The sequence below is a fragment of the Typopeltis vanoorti genome, chromosome 24 (assembly GCF_054136105.1).
Source record: "Typopeltis vanoorti isolate ZY-2024b chromosome 24, IOZ_Tvanoo_1.0, whole genome shotgun sequence".
Taxonomy (NCBI): Eukaryota; Metazoa; Arthropoda; class Arachnida; order Uropygi; family Thelyphonidae; genus Typopeltis; species Typopeltis vanoorti.
In genome coordinates this window covers 67,171,378-67,197,306 of record NC_143572.1, presented here as the reverse complement: position 1 = coordinate 67,197,306, position 25,929 = coordinate 67,171,378, and the positions used below count along the sequence as shown (strand labels likewise).

The 25,929-nt window shown below is 37.2% G+C and overlaps 1 protein-coding gene across 1 annotated transcript in view; it reads left to right on the top strand.

The window, feature by feature from the left end:
• Positions 1 to 4,573: 4,573 nt before the first annotated feature.
• LOC150093365 (succinate--CoA ligase [ADP-forming] subunit beta, mitochondrial-like) overlaps positions 4,574 to 25,929 on the top strand; it is a 257,429-nt gene continuing 236,073 nt past the window's right edge. The window contains exon 1 of the mRNA XM_090414021.1: positions 4,574 to 4,791. Coding sequence (XP_090270147.1) covers positions 4,723 to 4,791 — 69 coding nt within the window. The 5' untranslated portion in view covers positions 4,574 to 4,722. The remainder of the gene's footprint in view (positions 4,792 to 25,929) is intronic.

Genomic DNA, 25,929 nt, shown 5'->3' with positions numbered 1-25,929 from the left:
GCCAAGAACGACTTAATCACCTAGCAATTTGGTGCATCGAAAATGATTTGGCTAAGCAAGTTGATTTTGCTGACATTATTGATAATTTTGCGTCAACAAAAGCTAGAAAATATACTTTGAAGTAATTTTGAATATTATTATTAGTTTGTATTATGTAGATGTCGGTAGATTTTTTAAATAAATATTACTTTTGTGCTATCATTTAAACTAATTGATCCTAAACATTGCAGACTGTATAACAATGCGTTGTCCTTAACCTGAGCGATAGGTAGGGGACCCGCCAAAAATCATGGCCTGGGGTCCCGTTTCAGGATGTGAAGGTCATGAATTCTACCCTACTATTTCCTGGTATTCCCACGTCAATAAACCGTATACTGTCTTTCGATTACAGAGATGTCAATCATATTTTATTCCAGATATCTATCTGTTTGAATTTGAAAATCCCACAATATTCACCCATTTTCATTTTCAATTATTTTTCAATTGTATGTGTAGCTCAGTGGAAGTGGCGCTTGCATGCTCTGCACTTGGTCGCTCGAAGTTAGGCTTAGGTTCAAGTCTAGTCGCCGACTGGGGGAACTTTTTCTAGGCCTATCTTCGACCGGTTCCCGAGTTAGTCGGTCTCTGACATGGACCAGCGGGTTTTTCTCCAGGAAACTCGGTTTTTTCTCCCGAAAACTCGAGTTTTTAGTCCAGTAAACTCAAGAAAATTGACTGTAGTACCCATATTACTTCAGACAGTAACATATCCTATTAGAGTTACGCAGCAAGAGACGGCAGCACTTGTTTTCTGATCTCTTCATCAGTTGCTGCCTATAATTAGTGATTGACATGGGTTAGCTATCTCTGATTGGCTACCGGTGGAGATTGAACTGCCCACTCAGTCTCCAAAAGCTAGATAGGATTTAAATGATTCGCCTACTGCCTGTAAAGGAATAAAAGGCGTTAGCTGATTTTTTTTTTATTTGTTCACAAGCAAGCTGCTTGCATCACAATAGAAGTTATGTAGGAAATATGAGAAAGCAGCATGTTTACTCATATTTCCTATGCAAGTTTAGATGGTCCACATGCACAATCAGAATTTGCTTTAATTGCTAATCTTGTCAATCTTCACTTTTATTACACTCGTTTGTAATATTTCTTCTTCATTGACAGGTAGCTGACCTTTTGTCTCTTTCTTAGTGGTCTCCTGCTACTGCTACATTAAGCGACTGTGACGTTTCTCTTAAATATTCTTAAAATATTGATAATAAGATATTTTATAATAACAAAAAATAGAGACGTATATTAGGAAATAATTTTATTTTCAATCTTCCGTTTATATCGCATTTCTGTCTTTTTTGAATATACTGCATTCATTACATCTTCCTTGTAAACTTCAATTAGCAACTTTTCTGTCTTTTCCTTGATTCAATTCATCAGCCAACTTCTACTTTTTAGATTGACTGTAGTAATCAACTTCCTCCAGTTTTTATAGGTTGGTATAATCCATTTATATATCGTGGATACAGGATATGATTCGTTATCCTTGATATAGCGTTACTACAAAGTATCGCGCATCAATACCAAATAAATGCGATTGACGACCTCAGATTTAATCACAATCCTGTTTTACTCCAACTGCGCTTACAACATAAAAATATCCCAGATCGGGTCCCATCCGTTAACTGGACAAAAACAACATTCGCTATACAAGAATCTGTTGGCCAAATTCCAGCCATCGACTAAAAGGAAAAAATTCGACGACTCGATTTCTAGCTTAGCAAAATCATAACAGCTAATTATACAGCTGCCACTACGGTTGTGCCACACAAACTCTGAGCGACTTCTGGATGAGATTAAAAACTTGATCCGTGAAAACAACAGAGCACACACCAATAGGACAGCACGCTGGCCCCAGAACACCAACAAGCACTAAACAGGACTAAAACGGAAGTTCGCTATGTGCTTAAAAACTATCGAAATTAACTGTGGGAAATAAAACTTCGCTCCTTAAACACAGAGGACCAGACACTCTAGGAAATAATCAAAGCTCTATTCACCCACCATAAACCTCTCCCATCAATCCATGGTCAACGTGGTCTGGTTTATCGTGACATACAGAAAGTTGAAACCCTCGCTGACAGCCTAGAGATTGTGTGGTCCAAACTACGCCCATATGGATCTAAACTTCATCAGTAAAATGCAAACATGGGCACGTTGTATGCAAAAAAAAAAAAAACACATAGAGTACATAAGCCCTATCCAAATGACATCACCTCTGGACGTACGTGAAATCATCGCCAAATTTAAGAACAGGAAACCACCAAATTCAGATGAATTTCTAACAAAATCATCAAATGCCTGCCACATAAAACCGTAATACAAATCTTTGCTATTATTAATGCAATATTATGATATAACTACTTTCCTGCACGATGGAAAGGAGATGTAATCTTAATCCTCACACTTTCTCCCAAACTACCTCCAAATCAGCCTGCTTTCATACCTAGGAAATAAGCTGAGAAGGTAATACTAATAAGACTGCAGAAAGTCACTAACGAATTAAATCCCATCCCCAATAAACAGCTTGGATTCCATGATAACCACTCCTCCAAACAACGGGTTCTCAGAGTTGTGGAAAACTTGAGCATATGGTTCAGCTGGAAGCAGCGAACAGGGATTATCTTCTTGGACATTGCCAAAATATCACAGAATGGGCTTCTTTTCAACACCAGCAGACCAAATTCCCAATAGGGCTGGTGAAACTTACCAAATCGTACCTTAGCAATTGCAAAACTTCGAGTGAAACTACGAGGAATTAGATCGTCTGAATGCAATATCACAGCAGACTTCCTCCAGGGCTCCTTACTATCACCTCTGATATTTGCTATTGATGTGGCTGAGATTCCCTTCACTTTCCAGCACAACGGTTCTATATGCAAATGATAATGCGATAATGGTCCATTTCTTGCAACCTAGATTGGCAAACAAGAAACTTCAAAATCACTTAGTACTAAAATAATTGCTCAAAAAAACGGCGAATTAATGGTAATGCCGACAATAGCACTGCGGTGCTATTCACAAGAAGACGAATGCCCTCAAAAGGAGAAGTTGTCATGTTTTCTTTTTCCTTTCCATGGAAACCAGTAGTCAAATACTTAGGAGTAGGTAATACAACTAGGTAAAGAGCTCCGTTTCACAAGTCACATCGATCATGTCTGCTCATAAGCAAATCGGGAAGCTGTATCCGTTACTGAATCGTCGTGGTCGGCTAAGCACAGAACTGAAACTGTTGCTATGTGAGTTGCTGATCAGGCCGGTCCTGATGTAGAGCTCACAAGCATGGAGTCACACAATGGATTCAAAGTTTAGCAAGCTACACACAATCCAAAACAAATGTTTACGAATAGCGTTTGACACACCTTAAGAAACATACAGATTCACCGAGAAGCCAATATCCCTAAGATCAAACCTTTCTTACATGAAAGGCTGCAACATTATTTGCAGATGCTGCTATCCACCCAAACCCCTAATCCACCTGGCAGTAGACTAGTGTGACCATCATCATCATCATCAACAACAACAACCATGGGTCCAACGCCCATAGGTGTCTGATGCCATCTTGATATGATTCTTCCATTGCAACTCTGCAGAACAAAAACGTTCCAAAGCTATACTGAATAGGTAAGTTGTTTTTTAAAACCCACCGCCAGAAGCCCAAAATGAGCGAACCAAAAGTTCAGTAATATTCTAAGCCCATTACTGTTCTACCGGTATACTAAAACAAACAAATATCTGAAGGAAAATATCCCCCCCCCACAAAACATACCGAACAAGTTAAAAAAAAAAAGAAATAAATAAAAGAAAAGAAATCACTTGTAGTAGTCAGCAGCCCACAATGGGCGAGCCACGTGCTCAATAATAATCCTTAGTCCAAAAATTTCGTTGGAAAAGGACCATCTTGCTAGAACAGTTAATATGATTCATTATAATTAAATTTAGTGTTTTACGATCGAGAACGTCGAAATTGGTTTATGTATTCATGCGGTGTATTTCATTACCGATTTGATTGATACCCGAACAAACTTGAATTTTTTTTCTCTTTTTATTTTTAACATAAATTTATATATATTGTTCTGTTTTTCGGAATATTTGAAATTTTTCAGTGTATTATTGTATTATGTTATTCGTGACTGTATATTTAACTACTCAGGATGGTATAACCCGCGAAAAACAAAATTAAAATACCCTGTGTTACACGACTGAAATCATAATAATATAAAATCTATCAATTGAATTGTCGCGAGCTGAAAATATATAAATAAACACAACTTTACTATTATTACTATTTTGTTTACATAAATTTTAATTTTTTTTCATGTTTTCATTAAGCTCAGTATTCACAAATATAACATTTCGTAATTATAGGATTTAAAATAAAAAAAAAAATCTCCAACCATGGTCTCATTCACCCATTTATTGCTGACTTTCCAAATGAGATATACGAGCACGTGATTTTAGGTACTTAGAAATAAAGTGCCTTTAAATTTCTATTTGATATACCTTCTCTTTTATGCTGCAGATACGATTTCATTATTCTTCACTGCTTCATTCTTGATAATTTACGCGATTCACCCCATTTAAACTGATCGTAACGACCTTAATCTTATGAGGTTAATAATATTTGATGTAGAAACTGCACAAGTGGTTGTTACGAGCGTCATTTAGAAATTTTCGAAGATGGCGTGCTTACTTTCACGAACTTCACAGGTTGCAGGAAAATTTCTTTTGAGAAGACATGCTTCTAAGGTGCGTGGTTTATTTATATAAATGTATACACAGACACCTATGATTGGGAAGTACTATTTATCGGTGTGCAGAGTATTTATTAGTAGAAACAAGCACGGTGCTTTGAATATTTATAGTTTACACAGTTTATTGACGTAATTCTGTAGCAGACGACAGTTTAAAGCAAAAGATGCTCATTTGTAATCTTCAAATCTGAACAACGGCTAACTAGTCTTTTTATTATTGATGTTAAATAAAAACCGACAAGCATATCTCTAAATATTTATTGCTACCGATTAGGAAAACATCCCAATAATTAATGATAATCATCAAGGGCATGTATATTTATTCAATCTAATATTTGAAATGCTATAATTTAGTTTGTTTTGAAAGCTTTATTTATTTATTATATTTTGAACAAAGATTAATACATGGAATACCGAGGATTATTTCATATCTTTAAGCATTAGTGTTTGTAAACAAATAAAATAAAAATAGATGTTCACTACTGGAATATTTATAAACTCTCAGGTTCCCCATAAGCAGACTTGTATATATTAACGTTGTTCTGAATACATCTTATTCATGAATATAATGACGACATTGTATTAGTTGAAAACGGACAAAAAGTAATGCATAACTCAAGAGTGTGGAAGGATGCCAGAGAGGTGTAGTAGAAGAACCATGTCTGTTATTAGTAATATTCATCAAGATTATTATTTCTTTCAAAAAGAAAAGGAAAGAAATAAATGGAATGGAAATATTGAATTGCTTCTATATGCCAGTTATTAAGCATAACTATTCAAATTGTATCAGTTGAACATGATCAGCAATGATATATAGAAGTGTCTCATCAAAAAATACTTCTGAAACTTTTGCAAGGTGGTGAGAAGTGATTTTCTGTGAGTATTGATTAAGAGATTATTATTATTACATGACACCTCCAGTAAAGTGAGTCATGGACACTCAGAAAGAGAGAGAGAGATATGGAAAGAATTAATGCATTGGAAATGTGGTGTTATATAAAGATAGAAAAGATTAGCTATACAGAAAGAATATCAAATCAAGAAGTTTTAAGATGAGTTGGAATGGAAAGAACACTGCTAAAGAATATTATGCAAAGAAAGACCAGATTTGCAGGACATCTTCTGAGAGGTTCTTCGGGACACCTGACAAGAACTATATTACAAGGGAAAGTTGAGGGGAAGAGAAGACGTGGAAGACCAACTAGAGAGTGGTTTAATGACATCGTGGAATGGACTGGTTTAAGAATGATGGAAGTGACAGAGAGAAATGGAGAAGAGCTGCTCATTTGCTGCAACCCTCTTGCTAGAGGATGCTACCAGACGACAACGACACCTCCAGAGAGTCCGAAGACTCATCGAGGGAGGACACCTACTCTACATCTCTGTCTCCACCATTCAATCCACCAACTATACCAATGCCATCTCCGCCCACCACCACTGGTATTTCCACAGACAATCACAAACATCCATGCCCACGGTGGGATTCGAACCCGCAGCCGTTTGGCTGGAGAGCGGCTACACTAACCGCTCGGCCAACCAGGCCAGCAGATAACCTATTGTTTTTTTTTTTTTTTTTTTAATGAAGAATTTTACATTTAAGGAACATAGATGCAATGAAACTGTAACTGGATGCAGAGCAACTGCTGCTTGTATTATAATGCTTAGCCAAAAGCAGAGGAATAATTGACCATTTCAGTGGAAACAGCATCCATAAAAATATTTATAAAAAAGTCATAAGGCAGAAATATACTGTCTCTGAAATGTGGTAGAAATGTGTCTAAAAAGTAGCCAAATTGTCCTCTTTTGGAGCACACACGGAATTTGCATTTTTGGTGCCCTGTCCTATATGTGAGAACATTGTTCTATGGTTAGGTAGATTTGTACAGAATTAGCTGTCATTCTAGAAGTAACTGCTTACCCACAGTTGATTTGCAATAGGTTTTGCAACCACTTGTGTACATATGACTCGATATACTATTAAAAAAAAAAAGAAGAAGAAAATTAACTACATGAGCTTTATTGGAGTCTATAGATGCAATGTTTGTACCATAAAGGCTAGAAATAAATGTAAACCTAGATCGGGGGGGGGGGGGGGGGGGAACAAAAAAGAGATCAGGATATGGGTTTGAATGTAAGGTGAGATGAATTCAGCTTTTTTTTTGTGTGTGTGTGAGAAGGAAGACAGGATTGTGTCTTGGTATAGCATCCAGGTTGGCCTTGTTTCCATTCGAGAATGATAAGTAGATTAGTATTTAGTCTCTATTTCAGTCAGTCAGTTATTTCCCTTGGTCAGAAGACATTGGGTTCAGTCCTTTCTACAATGCAATTAACACAAGACTTTTCAACTAAAGGTGAGTTAGCTGGTTTTGTACGGAGCCAGTCAGATTTTCTCTTCAGTATCTTGCAAAACAGGTATTGCAGTCAGCAAATATACATAATAGTGCTTTGATATTTGCTGGTCTAAATAGCTGCATAGTTAATGTACTCACTTTCTCTAATGAGCACAAATTGAAATAAATTTGAGATTCCAGTAGATTTGAATTTTTGGATTGATTTTTTGATGGGAGATGAATTTCAATACCTGGTGTGTGACCACTGTCCCACTTATTGGAGGCTTGAAAAAAAGTTTCATGTTTTGTTTCTAGAGTGAGATTTCCAGACTAGGTAAAAATGAATTTAAAAAAAGTACAAAATAATAAAAAGTCCTAAACTACTCCCCAGTAGTAATGTACTACACTTTTATGAACTATCATAAGCAGGAAACATAAAACATGAGAAGAACGAAATAAATAATTTATTGAGTTGCTAATATTTTGCTGGATTTCAAACCTATCAACTTCAGAACATGTTGCAGCTGTAGTAAGACACAGCACTTAGTTTTTTTGAATTTAACAAATTCATCTTCATTGTTTATTTATAATTTTACAATTATAAATAGGGAAACCAAATTAATATTGTGATGGAGGTGGTGACGGAGAAGGTGAGAGAAGATGTGCTTTGGACTATGTTATATGCAGATGACATCGTGTTGTGTGCAGAATCTAGAGAAGTTGAACTGGAAAGTTGGAGGAAAGTGCTGGAAGAGAGAGGTATGAGACTGAGCAGAAGTAAGACAGAGTATATGTGTTGCAAAGTGGATGGCAGCCAGGAGACAGATCTGGAGCTTGAAGAAAATGTCATCAGGAAGGTTAGTGACTTTAGATACTTAGGTTCAACAATGAAAGAGGATGGTGAGGCTGAGAAGGAAGTGAGATGGAGGAACTGGAGAGAGATGGCTGGAGTGCTATGTGATAAGAGGGTGCCAATCAATCTAAAAGGCAAAATCTACAGGACAGTAGTGAGACTAGCTATGACGTATGCTATGAAAACTGTGGCCCTGAGGAAAAATAACATCAGCAGGATGGAGGTAGCAGAGATGAGAATGCTTAGGTGGATGTGCGGTGTGACCCGAAAGAATCGCCTGAAAAATGACTATGTAAGGGGAACGTGCAAGATACGAACTTACGAGCAAAGATACAGCAGGCAAGGTTGAGATGGTTTGGTCATGTGATGAGAGGGGAGGAAGAGTATGTAGGAAGAAAGTCATGCAGATGGATGTGCAGGGGAGGAGGAAGTGCGGACAGCCAAAAAAGAGATGAAGGGAGATGGTGGAGGAGGACTTGAGGATGAAGAACTTGGATGTGGCTACAGCCCAAGACAGGAGGTTGTGGAGGAGACTCACCACAAACAGCGACCATACTTAAGTGGGAAAAGCTGCAGAAGAAGATAAATAGGGAAGCCAATCAAAACAAAAGTAATCTGTGTACCTTAAGATAGGACTTGGGGGTTCTTATGACATGAAGGAAAACCAGGTTTCTCTGTCACATGCTAATTGACAGATCTCTGATGCAGAGAGTTGGGGGGAAACGGGGAGAATATTGCTGATGTATTTCTAATATTGAGTTTGCGGTCTGCCTCTTTTTCTTTTCCATCTGTGGGGGCATGAGGACGAGCATCAAAAGGTGCAGAGGGTGGGTGTCTGAGTTGGTGGCTGATGCACTTTATTTGGTTTCTTTGAACAGTGCTTACTAGGTGTTTTATTTTTGACGGTATATATCAGAATGCAAAATTATAAGTAAATAATAATTTATTGACTTATTGCTGATATTTTGCTGGTGTTATAACCAGCATCTTCAGAGCACAAAAACAGTTTGTCACAATACACGAGACTACAACAACATGGTGTAATCAATGGACTAGTTTAACAAAATTGTAGCAGCAGCACAAAGACTAATTAGGTCTTTGTGCTGCTGCTACAATTGGTGGAAGGATCTAGAACTGACCAAAATGGTGGGTGGTCTGTGGGATGCTATCTGTGAGGATAGATTGAGGGTTTATGGATTGCAAATGTTGATTAATAGATAAATGTTTCTTTCATATCCCCCTTTTTTTTAAGTTACTTAAAGGATTTTATAGGATTGATGCAAGGAAATGTTTCAGCACTTGGCTAGTGGAGGCAGAACAAGAGGTTCATCCCTGGAAGTTGGGTAACTGTGTGGCTACCAAGGGGATGAGGACTAGATTTTTTCCTTGGACAGTGGTGAATGAATGTAATGGGTTGCTTGAATCAATTTTATTAACAAGTATAATAACGTGCCTGAGACAAGCAGGTTATTATACCTCTTTATTGGGCCTTGATAAGACCCCATCTTGGCTACTGTGCACAGAAGTGGTCACCTGAGTTTCTTGGGGAGGAGGAACCAGAGGCGAGTAACCAAGATTGTAGAAAGCCTATAGAATGAACCTTATGAGAACAGGTTGAAGATTTGTGTTACAGAAATTGGTGGACAGGTCAAAAAGGGGTGATATGATTGAGACATACCAATTACTGAAGCATTCTTACAAGATTAATACAGAGGAAATTTTTCAGAACTGGTCAGATAGTGGAAGAACCAGAGTCTCTCCTTGGAAACTGAGAGTGTACTTATCAGGAGTGTCAACACTAAATATTTTGCTTTGTGAGGGGTAAATGAGTGGAATAGGTTGCCAAAGTCTGTTTTGGGTGCCTTGACAGTGAAAGACTTCAAAGCAAAGTATTGTAGATGCTTCTTAAATGTTGGATAATGTTTAGGGTCTTGTATTCCTTGATGAGTCTAAGGAATCCATGGAATAGTCCATAATAATAATACCTTCCATAATATTTGTTTTTCCCCCAGCTCATTCTTAATAATACTACACATCAATCTAACTACTACCTGATTTACCCTCCTGACCCTTGGATATACTCCAGATACCCCCCCCCCTCTCCTTGAAGATCTATCCTCATGCACTGTGAGCACCCTCATCACATCATCACTCTCCCCCAAAAGTAGGCATCGTAGCTACCTTCATTATTGGACGAGTCTTCTGATCCTGCAACCAAATCTGACATTCTCATATTCTGACTCTCCTCCATCGCCTACTGCCTTTCAAGTAATTATCTCTCAGTAGGTGTTTAAATTCTATTTCCTTCTTTCCATCTTTCCTCCTTCCAGTCTATGTCTCCAAAGTTGAGGTCCCCCCACTCCCATAATAATTACTCAGACTGCACTTATTATACTAATCTGCTGATACATGCCCTCAACATCATCCCTGGAATCCCCTGGCCTAGAGCAGCAACCAATTTTATATTTTGAGCTGTTGACTTCCATCTCACACCAGATTGCCTCAAAAGAACTGCTATATACCCTACTGATTCTTAAGCTTGTTGGATGCAATTCATCATCAGTATCCCTCCCATCCTCTCTACTCTATCCTCTCTGAAAATACTAAATCCATCACATTCTATACCTGTAATGACATCATCTGCTCTTAGTCAAGTCTCCCTAATGCCTGTAACTTTTGGCAAGATTACACTAACCAGTGCCAAAAAACTCTTCCCTTTTATTCTGGATACTCCCAGCATTAGTATATAGAAACTGTAGCATCCCCTTTTCCCCCAACAATTTTTACATCCTGAATTGACTGTGCTGTTCAATATTGTTCCCCTAGAGACCAGATTCTGCATTTTTTTTTCTTTTTTTTCTTGTTCATTTAGCATTCATTTGCCTCATGGATGCCTTCACACATACTTGCCTGCATCCACCTTAGTTTGTTTATTTTTCCAGACTTGCTTTTCCACACTCAGTGAACAAAGCTCTTTCTCTAGACACCTAACTCCAAATCTATTTAAATGCAGTCCATCAACATTATACATCCTTCCATCCATCAAATTCATGTCATAGGTCCACAAACTCTACATAATTCCTTCTGCACAACCTGCGTATTGATTTATTAGTTATCGTTGCCCTCTTTCTCACTTCTCCTCACAGCATGGCAGCAGACCTACAAACTCTTGCTCTTCTTTTTGACTTCTTCTGGTAACTTTTACATACTCTCTCATACAATACTTTTCATGTTTGAGGTTATTGGTGCCAGCTGAAATGATCAATTCTTTCACCTTGCCTTTCTTTATTCTGACAGCATCACTAATATCAATTTTCACACCAGAAAAACAAGATTTCATCCTTTTTTCATGGAGTACTCCTGTTATCATAGCGTCATTGTTGAAAATTATCTCCTTATCCTTTTTCTCTCATTTATTCATACAATCTTTTTTACCTCAGACTTCTTTTTTTTTGTTGTTTTTTTTTCTCTTCTCAGTGCGACATTTCTTCACTTGACATTTCTGCAGCCTTTGAATCTCGTATCATGTCATGTGAGCATGTTATTTCCTTATTCAGGTCTTCTGTGTTCTCCTGACATTCCGTCGCCACACTTTGAATATTAACTGATATTAACATTTTCCAGTTTTCTATCGTGTAATTTGTTCTCTCCATTCTCTCTCAAAACACATACTATGCTCACTCACCAGTTTTGTTTTCCTTCCACAATTCTTTCAAATTTTGCGATGAATTCATATCACAAATTCAACACTGGAAAAAAGACTCAAATTTAACTCACCCAACAAACCATCTTGGTTACCATTGTTCTATGCATGGTCCATACCAATAATATATACTTTAAGGAAATATACGTGTTTTACTTAAATTTGAATTACTCAGACTATCATGCACACTTATAAAACAAATAATTACAATAAATTAACTTAGAATTATTGTAAAAATTACTTATCTTTCAGAAGTGTTACAAACCAATGACATTCACCAAATATACTGACATCCCATCCATATTATAAAAGAAATGAGGAGACCTTTGTCTGGAGAGGATCATAAATAGAGGATTCTAGATTGATGTTCTCTGTCCATGTAACACTGGATTTCATACATGCTATTCTTGTTGGTTGAGGAATCATAGAATTGTACAGAGGATAGCATGATTCCTTCGATTATAAGGATAATTATATGGGGAGTCAAGATGCACAGTGATGATGATTATTATTCAGAGCCTCTATGGAGTCACAAGACTCATTGTGGTAGGCCCATCTTAGGCAACACAGTCTATCATACCAATCCTTAAACTCATTCACCATTTGTGACCTTCACCACCAAGGCATTCCACAGTTAAATCACCCTCTGTGCAAAGAAGCCACTTCTCACCTTCTTGCTCACCATTTCCATTCAGAACTTCCAGGGAAAGCTCTTTCCCCTCGTCTCTATGAAAGTTATCCCCGTTGTCAATCATGTAACTATCTCTCAACAGTTTTTAAATGACTCAATCACATCACCTATTTGTCTTCAGTCCTTATAACTGTTTTCTGTTCTTATAGCTATTGTTGTATGGTCCTGATATCATTTTTGTTATCTGCTTCTGAGCCTTTCCAATTTTAATTTATCCCCTTCAAATCGCAGTGGCCAGATCTGAACACAGTAATCCAGATATTGTCTGTTCATTGCTTTGTACAAATGGAATCACCATTCTTTGATCTCTGCTGGTTAGTGTCCTGAGTATTGCAGTATTCCTATAGGTAACGTTTACAATATATTCACTAAGCTTGAAATTTCTGCCAGTCATCTCTCTAAGATCCCTTACCTCCTCACACATCTGTCACAAACTTTTTTTGTTGTGACTACATGTTTTCCATGATGAATCTTTGACTCCATGGAGGTCATCATCATCAAATTCCTGACATGTACCCTCAAGAGGTGTACAGGATATGATAGTACTACATGAAAAAATTATATCATTACTAACTTCCTATCTACAATTTTTCTCCAAATCAGTCTGTTACTTGTCAAGACTCCAACATTATCAGATCTTATATTTCTATCATCTAAGGCACTTTGTACCGTATCAATCCACCTATATCTTGGTATTCCTCTGGGTCGTTTTCCTGCCAACCTGGCAGAGAACACTTGATTTGCTAATCTTTCCTCTCCCATTCTGTTTAAGTGACCATACCATTTGAGATTAGCTCTGCTAACGCATTCCTGGATGCTGACAATGTCAAGTTCTTTCGTAATATCCTCGTTTTTAATATGATATTGCCATTGATGCCATCTGTTCATGCCTCTAATCTTTCTCAGGACTCTCATATCTGCAGTCTCTAGTCTTTGGTCAAGTGTTTTACTTCTGACCCAGCTCTCAGATCCATAAGTTAAAACTGGTTTGAATACTGTCTTGTATATAGCTAATTTAGTGTTCCGACTAATTTCTCTCTTATTCCATATGAATTTATTCAGTTTACTTCCTACCATACCAGCTTTGTTGATTCTATTGTCTATTTCCATATTTAATTTAAAATCTTCACTAAAAATCATGCCTAAATAGCTGAAATGTTTTACTTGTTCCACAGGTTCTTCGTTCACAACACAGTTGACATTTTCAACAATTCTACCTATTTTCATTGTCTTTGTCTTTTTAATGCTGACCTTCATACCATATCTATTACAACAGTTATTCAATTTAGTGAGGGAATGTTGAAAACTTGTAGCGGTTTTATTTAGAAGTAGAACATCATCCGCATAAAATAAAGAGCTGAAATTAACATCTCCAATTCTGATATCATGTTTAATACCACTTTCCTTCATAATGTGATCCATATAGATAATGAATAACAGAGGGGATAATGTGCATCCTTGTCTCACACCAGATTTAACATTAAACCATCTTCCTGTACTTCCTTCAATTCTAACTGCTGACTTACAACTCAAATAAAGACTAAGTAGTGCTTGATATAATGCCCCATTGACACCATATAACTGTAGCTTATTGAATAGCTTCTCTCTTGGCACCTTGTCATATGCCTTTTCCAAATCGACAAAACTTAAATACAGATGTCTGTTATATTCCCATGCTTTCTCGACTATTTGTCGTAAAGTGAAGATCTGATCCTGACAGCCTCTATTTGGTCTGAATCCAGCTTGTTCTTCAACAAGCTTTTCTTCCACAATTCTTCTCAACCGTTTCTCAAGTATACTTGCATAGATCTTGCCAGGAACACTCAGTAGGGAAATACCTCTGTAATTCTCACATTCAGTTTTATTTCCCTTTTTATATATGGGTACTATGAGAGCTCTACTCCAATCATTGGGAATTCGTCCCTCTGTCCAGGCTTTATGTATTCCTGACTGCATGCGTCGTCAGTGTTTTTTACCACTGTGCTGTCATCACTGCTTGTTTCATTTAGCAGTTTTTCAAAGTAATTACTCCATACTGCAAGGATATCTTTTTTCCCGTTTTCATGTCACCTTTACCATCTTTGATTGCTTTCACAGCACTCTTTCCCCATTTCTGAGTTTCCTCAATAACCTTCAGAATATCCCGCCACCTTCTTGAAATTTATTTTCTATGTTCTCACCAAAGTCCTCCCATGACTTTTGTTTAAAAGTCATGGGAGGACTTTGTTAGTTAGTTAGTTTTAGCTTTCTTACATTTGTCTCTGTATTCTCTAAGAGCACAACCTGACTTATATGCCAGAAACCTTTGATATGCTTTCTTCTTTTCCTTCACTGCCTCTTTAACTTCCTGTGTCCACCATGGAATTCTGATTTTTTCTATCCTTGCAGACTACCTCATCACATGCCTCTCTGGCTGAATCAATCAGGGTTTTCTTCAAGGCTTGCCACTGAATCCCCAAGGTTTGGTTCATGTTCTGTTCTCAAACTCTTTCATTTTTTCTTCAATAATCTTTGTGTATTTTAGTCTACAGTTCACATCTGAGAGCTGCTCGACTTTTATTCGCTTTAAAACTTTCTTACATGTTATTCTTTTCAATATGAAATTCAATTTTATCCTGCTCAAGACTAAATAGCGATCACTTCCAATTTCAAATCCGCTGTACATCATACTTCTTTTTATGGTTTGTGTTAGAAAAAGTTTAATTAAATTATATAGGTATCCAGTGAGAGCCAATAATCTTAGATGTGTTACTGATACACAAAGCATCAAGTGTCGTAGCCATTATTTCATAATCACTGTTTCCTTCCTACGTAACTCACTACCACACTTCTTCTGAGTATGATCTAGCATAGTTGCTGGAAATAGGATTATTATTATTATTACGGGCAACTCCAAAGAGTCCATAGACTCATCGAGGGGGGGGGCCCTAACATCATGTCAAGAACAACTATTTGACATTCACACAGTATCTATCATACCTCGCCTTGAACTCATTTACAGTCATGGCATCCACAACAGACTCTGTCAGCTTATTCCACTCATTCACCACTCTCCAAGTAAAAAACCTACCTGTAACACCCCTGCTAACCACGCTCTTGCTCAGCTTCCATGTTTGGCCCCTAGTCCTCCCACCACCAATCCTGTTCTCAAAAATATCATCTGAATTAATCTTATGGAAACCCTTCAGTAATTTGAAAGCCTCAATCATATCACCCCTTTTCTGCCTATCAACCAATTACTGCAACCCATAAAACTTCAACCTGTTCTCATAATGTTCATTCCATAGACCTGCTATCATCTTGGTCACTCATCTCTGGATCCTCTCCACCTCCTCCCCATTCATAAGAAACCCTAGTGCCCATATCTGGGCACTAGGGTTTCTGAGATATTACTCCCATATACACAACTTGCTGATACCTATCAGATAGCCAATCTCTGATCCAATGCACTAATCTAATATCCAACCCATCCGCTCTAGTTTTATTATCAACTTGTTATGCGGTAATCCATCAAAAACTTTTGAAAATCTAAGTATACTACTGTGTATTTCTCTCCTCTATCCAGTGCTGCTGTCACCTTATTGTAATAAGTAAGTGGATTGTTTAAACATAATCTTCCTTTAGCATATCCATGCTGTCCTTCAAAGATAATACCATTGTTGTCGACCCAATTCTGGATCCTGGTTCTCACCAGGCCTCTCCAATACTTTAACCACAGTATCTGACACACAGATAGGCAGTAAGTAAAGTATTTCAATAGGGAATGAATATTATCTACTACTTTGTAGGCCTAGTTGATATTTATCTCAACTGACAGGATATCCTTATGCAACAGGTATATGCACCAGTATGCTGAAGATCGTTTACTAGAAGCAAGCTACTGTGAGGCAGGTTTGATAATTGATAAAAACATTCTTGAAAGAAATGTATTGGTGTGTGTACGTGCATGCTTTTTGTAACGTGTCTATACTGCAATATCATTTTCCTAGTTGATTGTACATTGTATGCTGACTCCTGTCTCTTCCACCCCTCACCTCATTCTGTAACATTTCTTTAACATCAACCTGTTGAAAACCTTCTTACCAACTTATGTCTCAATCATGAAGAGTGTGGAAAAGAACGCGTGAACTTTGAAAGTGGTTATCTTGGGATTCAAATATATCATTAAACTATTCATTTGTGACATTAGTGAAATAATGTATCATTCAACATGAAATGTAAGCAATAATATTATCAGTAGGTGGAAATGTAAAAGTTCTTTCCTAGCATAAAATGAAATAGCACTGGAAGATCTAGGAAACTAATACCAAGGGATTTAAAGAAGGAGGTAGGGATGCTCAGAAGCCCAAGATGGATGCTGTGTAAGTACTGCACAGTCTTGGAACGGCTGCACGTAAGTCAAACATCAGTCATAGAAAATGAACAGCACAAACTACACTAGTGTAAAGAAACGTTTTCTATAGTACACGGGAGTCCATAATAAAGAATTGAAACATCCTGCTACACCATTTCTCCTAATCAGCAAAGCAAGTGTAGTAGATGCCTTGGAATGCATTATACTGAATGCATCATTGCAACTGAGAAATTTAGTGGCAGAGATGGTCTAAGCTGTCCATGTGCCAATAAAATCCAAACCAACTGATTTGGTGTATAGACCTTGACAGATGAAGGATGTGCAGCACTTCTGGATAATGAAATGCTTCATACATTGTAGTAGTTTTATAGACAGTCTCTTAATATTATACTGTACTATGTGATACTGCAGTGCAATTGAACATGATTTGTGGAAAATATCAAAAAAGCTGGACTTGCCTCTGCAGAGACCTTATAGAACACCAAATAGAACGCCACTGGAATGAATTTGGATGCTGGGTTTGCGAGGAAAAACTAGCATGTTCAAATTGAGGGAAGAATGGTCCAAAATACCTCAATCATCATCATTATTGGCCAGCCTGGTTGGCCGAGCGGAGTGGTTATCGTATCCACTCTCCAGCCAAAAGGCTGCAGGTTTGAATCCTGCCTTGGGCATGGATGTTTGTGATTGTCTGTGAAAATACTAGTGGTGGTGGTGGTGGTGGACGGTAAATGGTATTGGTAGTTGTAGTTGGTGGAGATGGAGAGATACAGTAGATGCTCTCCCTCGATGAGTCTTTGGACTCCCTGGAGGTGTCATGTAATAATAATAATGATTATCATTATTATTTTTAGCAGCAGACTTCCATGGAGGCAAAAGACTCATCACAAGAGGTAGTTCTATCACAGACCAAGTTCATCAAGTTATGCCTTAAATCATTCAACATTTCTGCACTCACCATACTCTGTTAGTACATTCCTTTTGCCAGCTACTCTCCTTGCAAAGAACTTGTCCCCTCAACCCTTGCTCTTCCTTTCCTAAAACAGTTCCCAGGGATAGCCTCTTGTTCTACTCCTGTCTCTTCCCACCCATTCTGTGACATTTCTTTAACATCAACCTTTTAAAAACCTCCTTACCAACTTATGTTTCAATCATATACTCCTCCTTTCTCCTCTTCCACATGAGCTTCTCTCTGCAGATGGTACTCTGTCCTGAATACCTCATTTTCCACAGACCACTTTAGTCAATCTTTTCTGAACCTTTTCTATTACATCTCCATGAAAAGCAGCTCTGCAAGTAATTCATGTGAAACCTGATGGCACCATAGTCTCCTCTTTACTTTTGCATATCAAGATCCTCCTTGTCATTGTCAAATCCAATGTGATGATTTCACAACGTGACCCTCAACCTCAGGTCCCTTTCCACTACCACTCCCAGATCTCCCCCCCCCCCCATCTCCCTTCAAAATTACCAGTTTTACATATTGCTTCTCATTCTTGCTTGTCAGATTTCAAAACCTTACACTTTGCCATGTTGAACTAACTACTTCACTCATTTGACCCATGTTATTAAAAAATGGTGATGTAATATGCCTGGAAGGATGGAAATATGATTATAGCCAAATATAAAGGCCACATCCCTTTCTTTCCCCATCCCTTCCCCTCCATTTGTTCCCTGTATAATTAGTGGAGAAAATTTGCATATGTAAAGGTGCAAGAGAGTGTGGGCATTCATCAGTTAGTATTCAAGTCATAAAAGTCAACATGCATAGAGTAACTTCAGATAATACAAAATATCACTTTGTGCATCAAATGGGTATATTGCCTCAAGTGAAGAATTGCAGATGCTACAGCCAACTCCATAAGACCAGCCTTGAAAAATTTTGTGTTAGTTCACCAGTCAGACAAAAGTATAAAAGTAAAAATATAAAACAATAAAATAAAATATCTCACAGGTCAATGCATCAGCCTGAGTGGAATACCCAAATCATGTGTTCAATCTTGGATCTAATCAGTTTATAAACATTTGTTAACTGTTAATGCTATTGCTAATTTTTACTCTTTGTAACAACCAATATTGAAGTAGTTGTGAACTCTTAGGTGGGAGATGAATTTCATCACCAGTGTCTACAACACCACTTACTGGAGGTCTGAAGTAGCTTGTAAAAATTCCATGTATTAATGAAATTTATTAATGGGCTGAAAGTTGTACCATAAATTTTTTTATTTCATGTATCACATTTTATACGTAATATATGATCATTAATAAATAAATAATGAAAGATTATTTTCACATGTTTTTAGTTCTAAAATTTATAGCACTTCTTGAAAGTCGGATAATTTTTTCTGTGCTATTGTCAACAAATGTTGAGAATGAAAATCAGTGGTGTACAGTGGGTATTCCAGTGAGTGCTGCAGTAAGGCAACGTCATCAAAAATCATTAAATTTTGTATATAAAAAACTTCCTTTATTAAGAGAAAAACTGTTGTATTAATACATCACTTCAATCCTTCATTTCTGAGATGTAAACTATGTAAATTTGGAAGTGGCAGGCATTTTTTTCCTCACTATCACTCTCCTCTCTTGCCATGTCCTCTACAGATTCAGTTTACTTAATTTTTCATATATATTCTTCTTCTCACTCACCTCTATCCTCTCATTAATCATTTCCATCCTTTTTCAGTCTGTATGAAAATCATACTCATCAGCTTGACATTCCACAATTCATTAAGGTATGTATTCATCAAATGTACTTGCATCCCTTCACAGCAGTTACCTTCCACCATTTCCATCAATAAATTTCATTGCATCATAAATATTCTTGAAAAACTAATTTTTAAAGGTGTCTGTGGCATGACTGTAAACAATAAATTACATGATAATCACAGTAATTAACTTTAATGAAATGAAAGACAAAAGAGCAGTATATCTATTTTGAAAGCAGATAAAGGAAAAGCTGTAGTGGTAATGGATAAGGCCGCCTATGAAAGGAAGATAGACTGCCTTTTACCGGGAACCTCCACCTACTGTATCAAGAAAGTAGTTATAACCGTACAAAAATGTGCAAATTAAACAATTAAATAAGCTGCTTGATGAAGTTGTTAGTTGGGATCAAAATACTTGGGACAAGTTGCGTACTTATTTTGGAAGAACTCTTCATTTATATGGCCTTCCAAAAATTCATAAAGAAGGTTTTCCAGTAAGACCCATTATGAATTGTATTGACTCTCCCATCTATGGAATTGCTAAATTTCTGTCACATTTATTAACTGCCCATACTGGACAATCCAGATCATTCCTCAAGAATTCCATCCATTTTCTTGAGAAAATCAAGGATATTCATATACAAGAGTCAGATTTGTTAGTCAGCTTTGACGTTGTTTCCCTCTTTACCAACATTCCATTATCTGACACTGTTAATTTACTATATAATAATTATCCTGATATTGCAAAGATTTTTGAATTTGTTATAGAATCAGGATATTTCAGCTGGAAGAACAAGATCTATAGATAAGTTGAAGGCACTGCCATGGGTAACCTTCTGTCTCTGCCTTTGGCAAACTATTTTTTGAACCATCTGGAGGATACCTTGTTCTCATCCATTCATCCCCAACTCTCTCATTGGTTTTGTTATGTTGATAATGTCCTTGCTGTTTGGCCTCATTCTGAAAATGAACTAACCACTTTCCTACAACAGATCAATAACCTTCACCCACGCATTCAATTTACCATTGGAAAAGAAAAGGCTGGTATTTTACCATTCTTAGACATCCTTAGTACTTGCATGGCCTCTGGTAATTTATTAACCTCAATGTTTATCGAAAACCTACCTTCACTGGCAGATACGTTCATCAAAAGTCTGCTCATCACACCTCTCAAAAAATTGGTGTTATCAAGTCTTTAATTAATAGAGCACATAATGTGTGCTCCTCTCCCTCAAGCTTACAACAAGAACTTCTCACTTTCAAATTGTTAATGGAATTTAATGGTTACAACCCTAATGAAATCCAGCCGATAATTGACTCCTATGTTCCAGCACCTCAGGATTCTTCAACAGACTGCAGGGTTCCAATCCCTTATATTTCTGGCATTTCTGAACTGTCACCTCCATCATTAGCTGGCATTTACCAGATACCTTGTAAATATAGGCATTCGTATTTAAGCCTGCTTTTATGGAGAAGAGATGACACCATAACGTGTAATCTCTTCTCCATAGAAGCAGGCTTAAATATGAATGCTTTTTCAAAGAAAGTTGCGAAGCCCTTTAAATTGGCTAAATCTGAATTGGAATGATCGTCTCTCTCTCTCCAAAAAGTTTGGGAGATTCCTATTTTATGTAACCATCAAAAATAGTTTTTAATAATAGTATTTATTAATATTAATTTATAGCACACGGCAAAAGTTTTTAATTGGTAAACCTTTGACTGCTTTATGTATCTTTTATTCCTGCTTCTTTGATTTACTTGTTTCTGATGCACTGATGATGTACTGTTATTTTCAGTACAAAATATCTGTACTTTAATTTCATTACTGTTGTTATCGTGTAACTTATTGTTTATTCTTGAAAAAGTTCTCCCCCAATCTCATTCCCTGGGAATTTTTTTTGCCAAGTTAGCTAAGTGCTGCTCACTATTTTCTTTCTCCCTTACCAATTTCATCACCTTTCTAGTTTGCTCTTTATACTTATTGTGTAAATGAATATTGCTTCTACCCTTAGGCTTCCCTAATGAAGTCATTTCCTTTCCAGATTGTGGCCTTCTTAATCGCACTATCCATACATACATACATGTTGCATCTACACCGTTTAACCTCCTAACCCTTGCTATATATGCCAACAGTGCTATTGTTCAACATTCCTTGATCAGCAACAGCACCAAGTGCCATTGATCTCCTTTCTGTCCAATTTTTTATTCTCTATTATTGTTACAAGCTTCTTCTGAGCTTTCCATAATCATCTGCCTTGTAGTTCTGCATATCCTTTCCTTGCAGAAGCCCTTAGGTGGCTGGCCACCACACAGGTGATTACATCATTTCTAATAACATCTGATGTAGTGTGTTTTCTGTTATTTTATAGGATAGTCACCCCTCAAAAATTCCAATTCACTTTCTTGCTCCTAGATGTTCTCTTTGTCGAAATCTAAATCCATAGTGATCATTCTCTTCTGTGTTAAATCAATTTTCCTGATCATTTCCAGGCCTACAGTGACATTCCACTGAATATCTCATCCTATCTATTACTGCTCAGTTGGAAAGACTTGGGTTGGAATCTTGTCTAGGCATATATGAGGAACCTTTATAAGGATTTTTCAGATGCAGGATATGAAGGGCCACTAGGTGGTGAGTTTTACACATTGGTTGTCAAGTAGGCTGTAAGAAGATTAGTAAATTTTATATTTAATGTGTGCCGATATTGTCTAATTTGTAGATTGAGTGTGGGACATGATGTTTGGTTAAATTTCTATAGTACTTTGAATTCATCGTTTCTTGTTAGTATTCTGATACAGTATGGCGGTGAAAGGTAGATTGCTGTGTGGGTTGACACTGATGGACCACAAGGCTTGTTTAAATATGAATAGGGAACATGATGTTATAACTGAAATGATAGTTGAAGATTTTGTGGATGTTCTCAAAGTGTGTGAAAGTGATAGCAAGGAAAAGAATTCAATTGATGGCAGACATGATTGACAGCAAACAAGTTTGAGTGACTCTGACATTAATATAATAAGAGTAAATGATGTCAAAAAATGACACTAGATTTGAAAGCTGAGTTGCTGAAAATGAGACAAGAGATGAAGTGGATGCAGAGTGCAATGAAGACAGTTGTAGATATGTGTGGAAGAGTGAAGAACAAAACGAATGATCTTGGTATGAGAGAAGTAATGAAAGATTCATAAGTGGCATTGTATGGAGATTCAGTTATTAGAGGTGTAGTAAATGAGAAGGTGCACAAGGTTTATTTTCCAGGAGGTAAAATGAATGGAGCGATTGAGTTGATGGATATGAGGAGTAAGTTAGCAAAAGGATTGATTGTGGTAGTAGGAATAAATAACTTGACTGGAAACAAACACAGAATATAAGACTGGATGGATATCAGGAAGTTGTTGAGAAGAATAAAAGATGATATTGTGATAGAAAAGGCAGCCATTGTTGTTTCCCAGGTATGACAGTGATGAGATGAGGCAGAGAGCAGGGATTATGAATGATATGTTAGCAGAAATATATCAAGAGAAAGGAGTGTGGTTTGCTAATGTGTGGGGAATGTGAGTTTGAAGGACAAATTGAACTGTATTAGAGTGATGGACTGCATTTATTATTATTATTATTATTATTATTAAACAAGACCTCATGGAGTCAAAGACTCATCTAGGAGGTCCTTTTATCTCACACACATCTCATCATACCGCGTCTTAAACATATTCAAACTCCTTGCAGACACCACACTCTCAGGCAAGGCATTCCAATCACTCACAACTCTGCATGAAAAAAACCTGCCTCTCACTCCCCTACACACACCCTCTTTATACAGTTTCTAGGGATGACCTCTGGTTCTCCCCTGATCTCCCACTATTCTCTGTAGAACTTCTCCACCATTGATCCTTTAACAACCCCTTACCAACTTGTAGGTCTCTATCATATCTCCCCTCTTCCTTCTCTCCACTAGACTCTGCAAATTACATCTTTTCAATCTTTCCTCATACTCGACATTCCAGAGGTCAGAAACTACCTTAGTCAGTCGCCTTTGGACCCTTTCCAACATCTCTTCATCCTTCTGAAAACCAGGTGATCAAATCTGGGCACAATAGTCCATGTGTGGCCTAATCAACGCCTTATACAATGGAACAAGAATCTCCCTACTTCTACACGTCAGTGTCCTCCGCATCATTCCCAGAAGTCTTTGTGTTGTCTTCACAATTTTGGCGATGTGTCCCCTAAATTTTAGATCCTTATCCACTATCACCCCAAGATCTCTTATTTCCTCTACTTCCAACAATATATTCTCACCAAGCATAAATTCTGCATCCCATCTTTGTTTTCCAAATTTTAAAACCTTACATTTTGCAACATTGAACTCACATCCCCATTTGCTTGCCCAATCACTCAATTTATTCAAGTCTTCTTGCAAGGCCACAACATCTTCACTACTCTTTATGGTTCGTCCCAACTTTGCATCATCTGCAAACAACTGAATATCTCCATCCAAATCTTCGCCAATATCATTAATATACAAATGGTTATATCATTAATATACAAATATCATTAATATACAAATATACAAATTTGAATGGTTTTGGTGTGAGTCGTTTGGAGAGACTGCTTCTGGAAAGGAATGAGTGCAGAGAATGAATCTGAGCAAGTAAGAAGTGATATGAAAGAGAGGTGGGTAGCTATAAAAGCTTGCTATAATCCAAGAATGAGCTCTTATGTTTCTAGAAGAAACATAACATATCAGAAACAAGGGAAATGGTTGCATTGATTTGTTCATCCAAAAATTGTCAGAATAAGTGAGACATGGTTGGATGAGGATGACATCCTGACAAGGATAGAGATTGAAGGGTAGGCTGTTTTTTGTGAAGATAGAAAGGATAAAAAGGCAGGTGGAGAGTGCTATTGATGATAGAAAAAATGTTATGTCCATACAAGATAGAGATGCAAGGGGAAATATTGGTAGTGGTTTTGAGGCAGTATGATATAAGATAGATGAATAGAGTGAACTACTTAGTTGGATGTTGCTATAGACCTGTTAATGTGGAAGGTAGTGACTATGAAATGTAAAAGTAAATAGGATAAGGATGCCACAAACACTTTTATCAACAAGGATGTTTTATTAACGCTGATTTTCAAATCAGCATCATCAGAGCACAACACACATGTAAACGCGACAGTGAGTGAAACAATATAATTGCCGAAAGACAAAAGATCTAAAGTCCTATTTTTGGCGCCCTCTAACGAGGGGAAAAAAAAAAAAAAAAAAAAAGCAGCAGTTATCCAGGAGTTTTTCTTAGAATAACTGTCTCCCAAATTTTTGGCAAATTAATGCAACCATATTTGTTAAGGTTGGGAGAATTCTTCAAAGCCATTGCTGACTCAAAAAATAGTCTTTCAGATCTATAACGACTCCTAAATAGCACATTCGTTTTTCTCCAACTAATCCTGTGTGAAGGAGTGTCCAAAGCGTGGTCTGCCAGTCCCGACTTGCCATAGTAATAGTAGCGAATGTATCTTTCATGTTCTTCCAGGCGGATGTTCACTGATCTTCCTGTTTGCCCATAATAGGCCAAGTCACAGTCACATGGAACTTCATACACTCCTGGGTGTGCTAAAGGGTGAAGTTTATCCTTTGACTGTGACTTGGCCTATTATGGGCAAACAGGAAGATCAGTGAACATCCGCCTGGAAGAACATGAAAGATACATTCGCTACTATTACTATGGCAAGTCAGGACTGGCAGACCATGCTTTGGACACTCCTTCACACAGGATTAGATGGAGAAAAACGAATGTGCTATTTAGGAGTCGTTATAGATCTGAAAGACTATTTTTTGAGTCAGCAATGGCTTTGAAGAATTCTCCCAACCTTAACAAATATGGTTGCATTAATTTGCCAAAAATTTGGGAGATGGTTATCCTAAGAAAAACTCCTGGATAACTGCTGCTTTTTTTTTTTTTTTTTTTTTTTTCCTCGTTAGAGGGCGCCAAAAATAGGACTTTAGATCTTTTGTCTTTCTGCAATTATATTGTTTCACTCACTGTCGCGTTTACATGTGTGTTGTGCTCTGATGATGCTGATTTGAAAATCAGCGAAATTAGTGTTAATAAAACATCCTTGTTGATAAAAGTGTTTGTGGTGTTGTTAATACTGTGAAAAAAATAAGTAATGAATAACCAGCAACGCCTAAGCTTATCAGTTAGGATAAGGATGATTGATCATTATGACTGATTTTAATTGTGGCAGTGTAGATTGGGATAACAAGATATCAACCAAAAGTAAAGAAAATTAATTTTTCAAGTTTTTGAAGATTGAGGGTTTTGGATTTGATCATCTCATCAGAGGATGTTATAAGTGAGGTGTCAAATCTCCATCCAGTTGGTGAGAGTGATCACAAAGGGATCACCTGAGTGTTGCTAGCTATGCGAGGACTTCTGTGAGGAAAGGGTATATATGTGGAACTACAAGGCTGGTGATTATGAGAAACCCAGGAGAC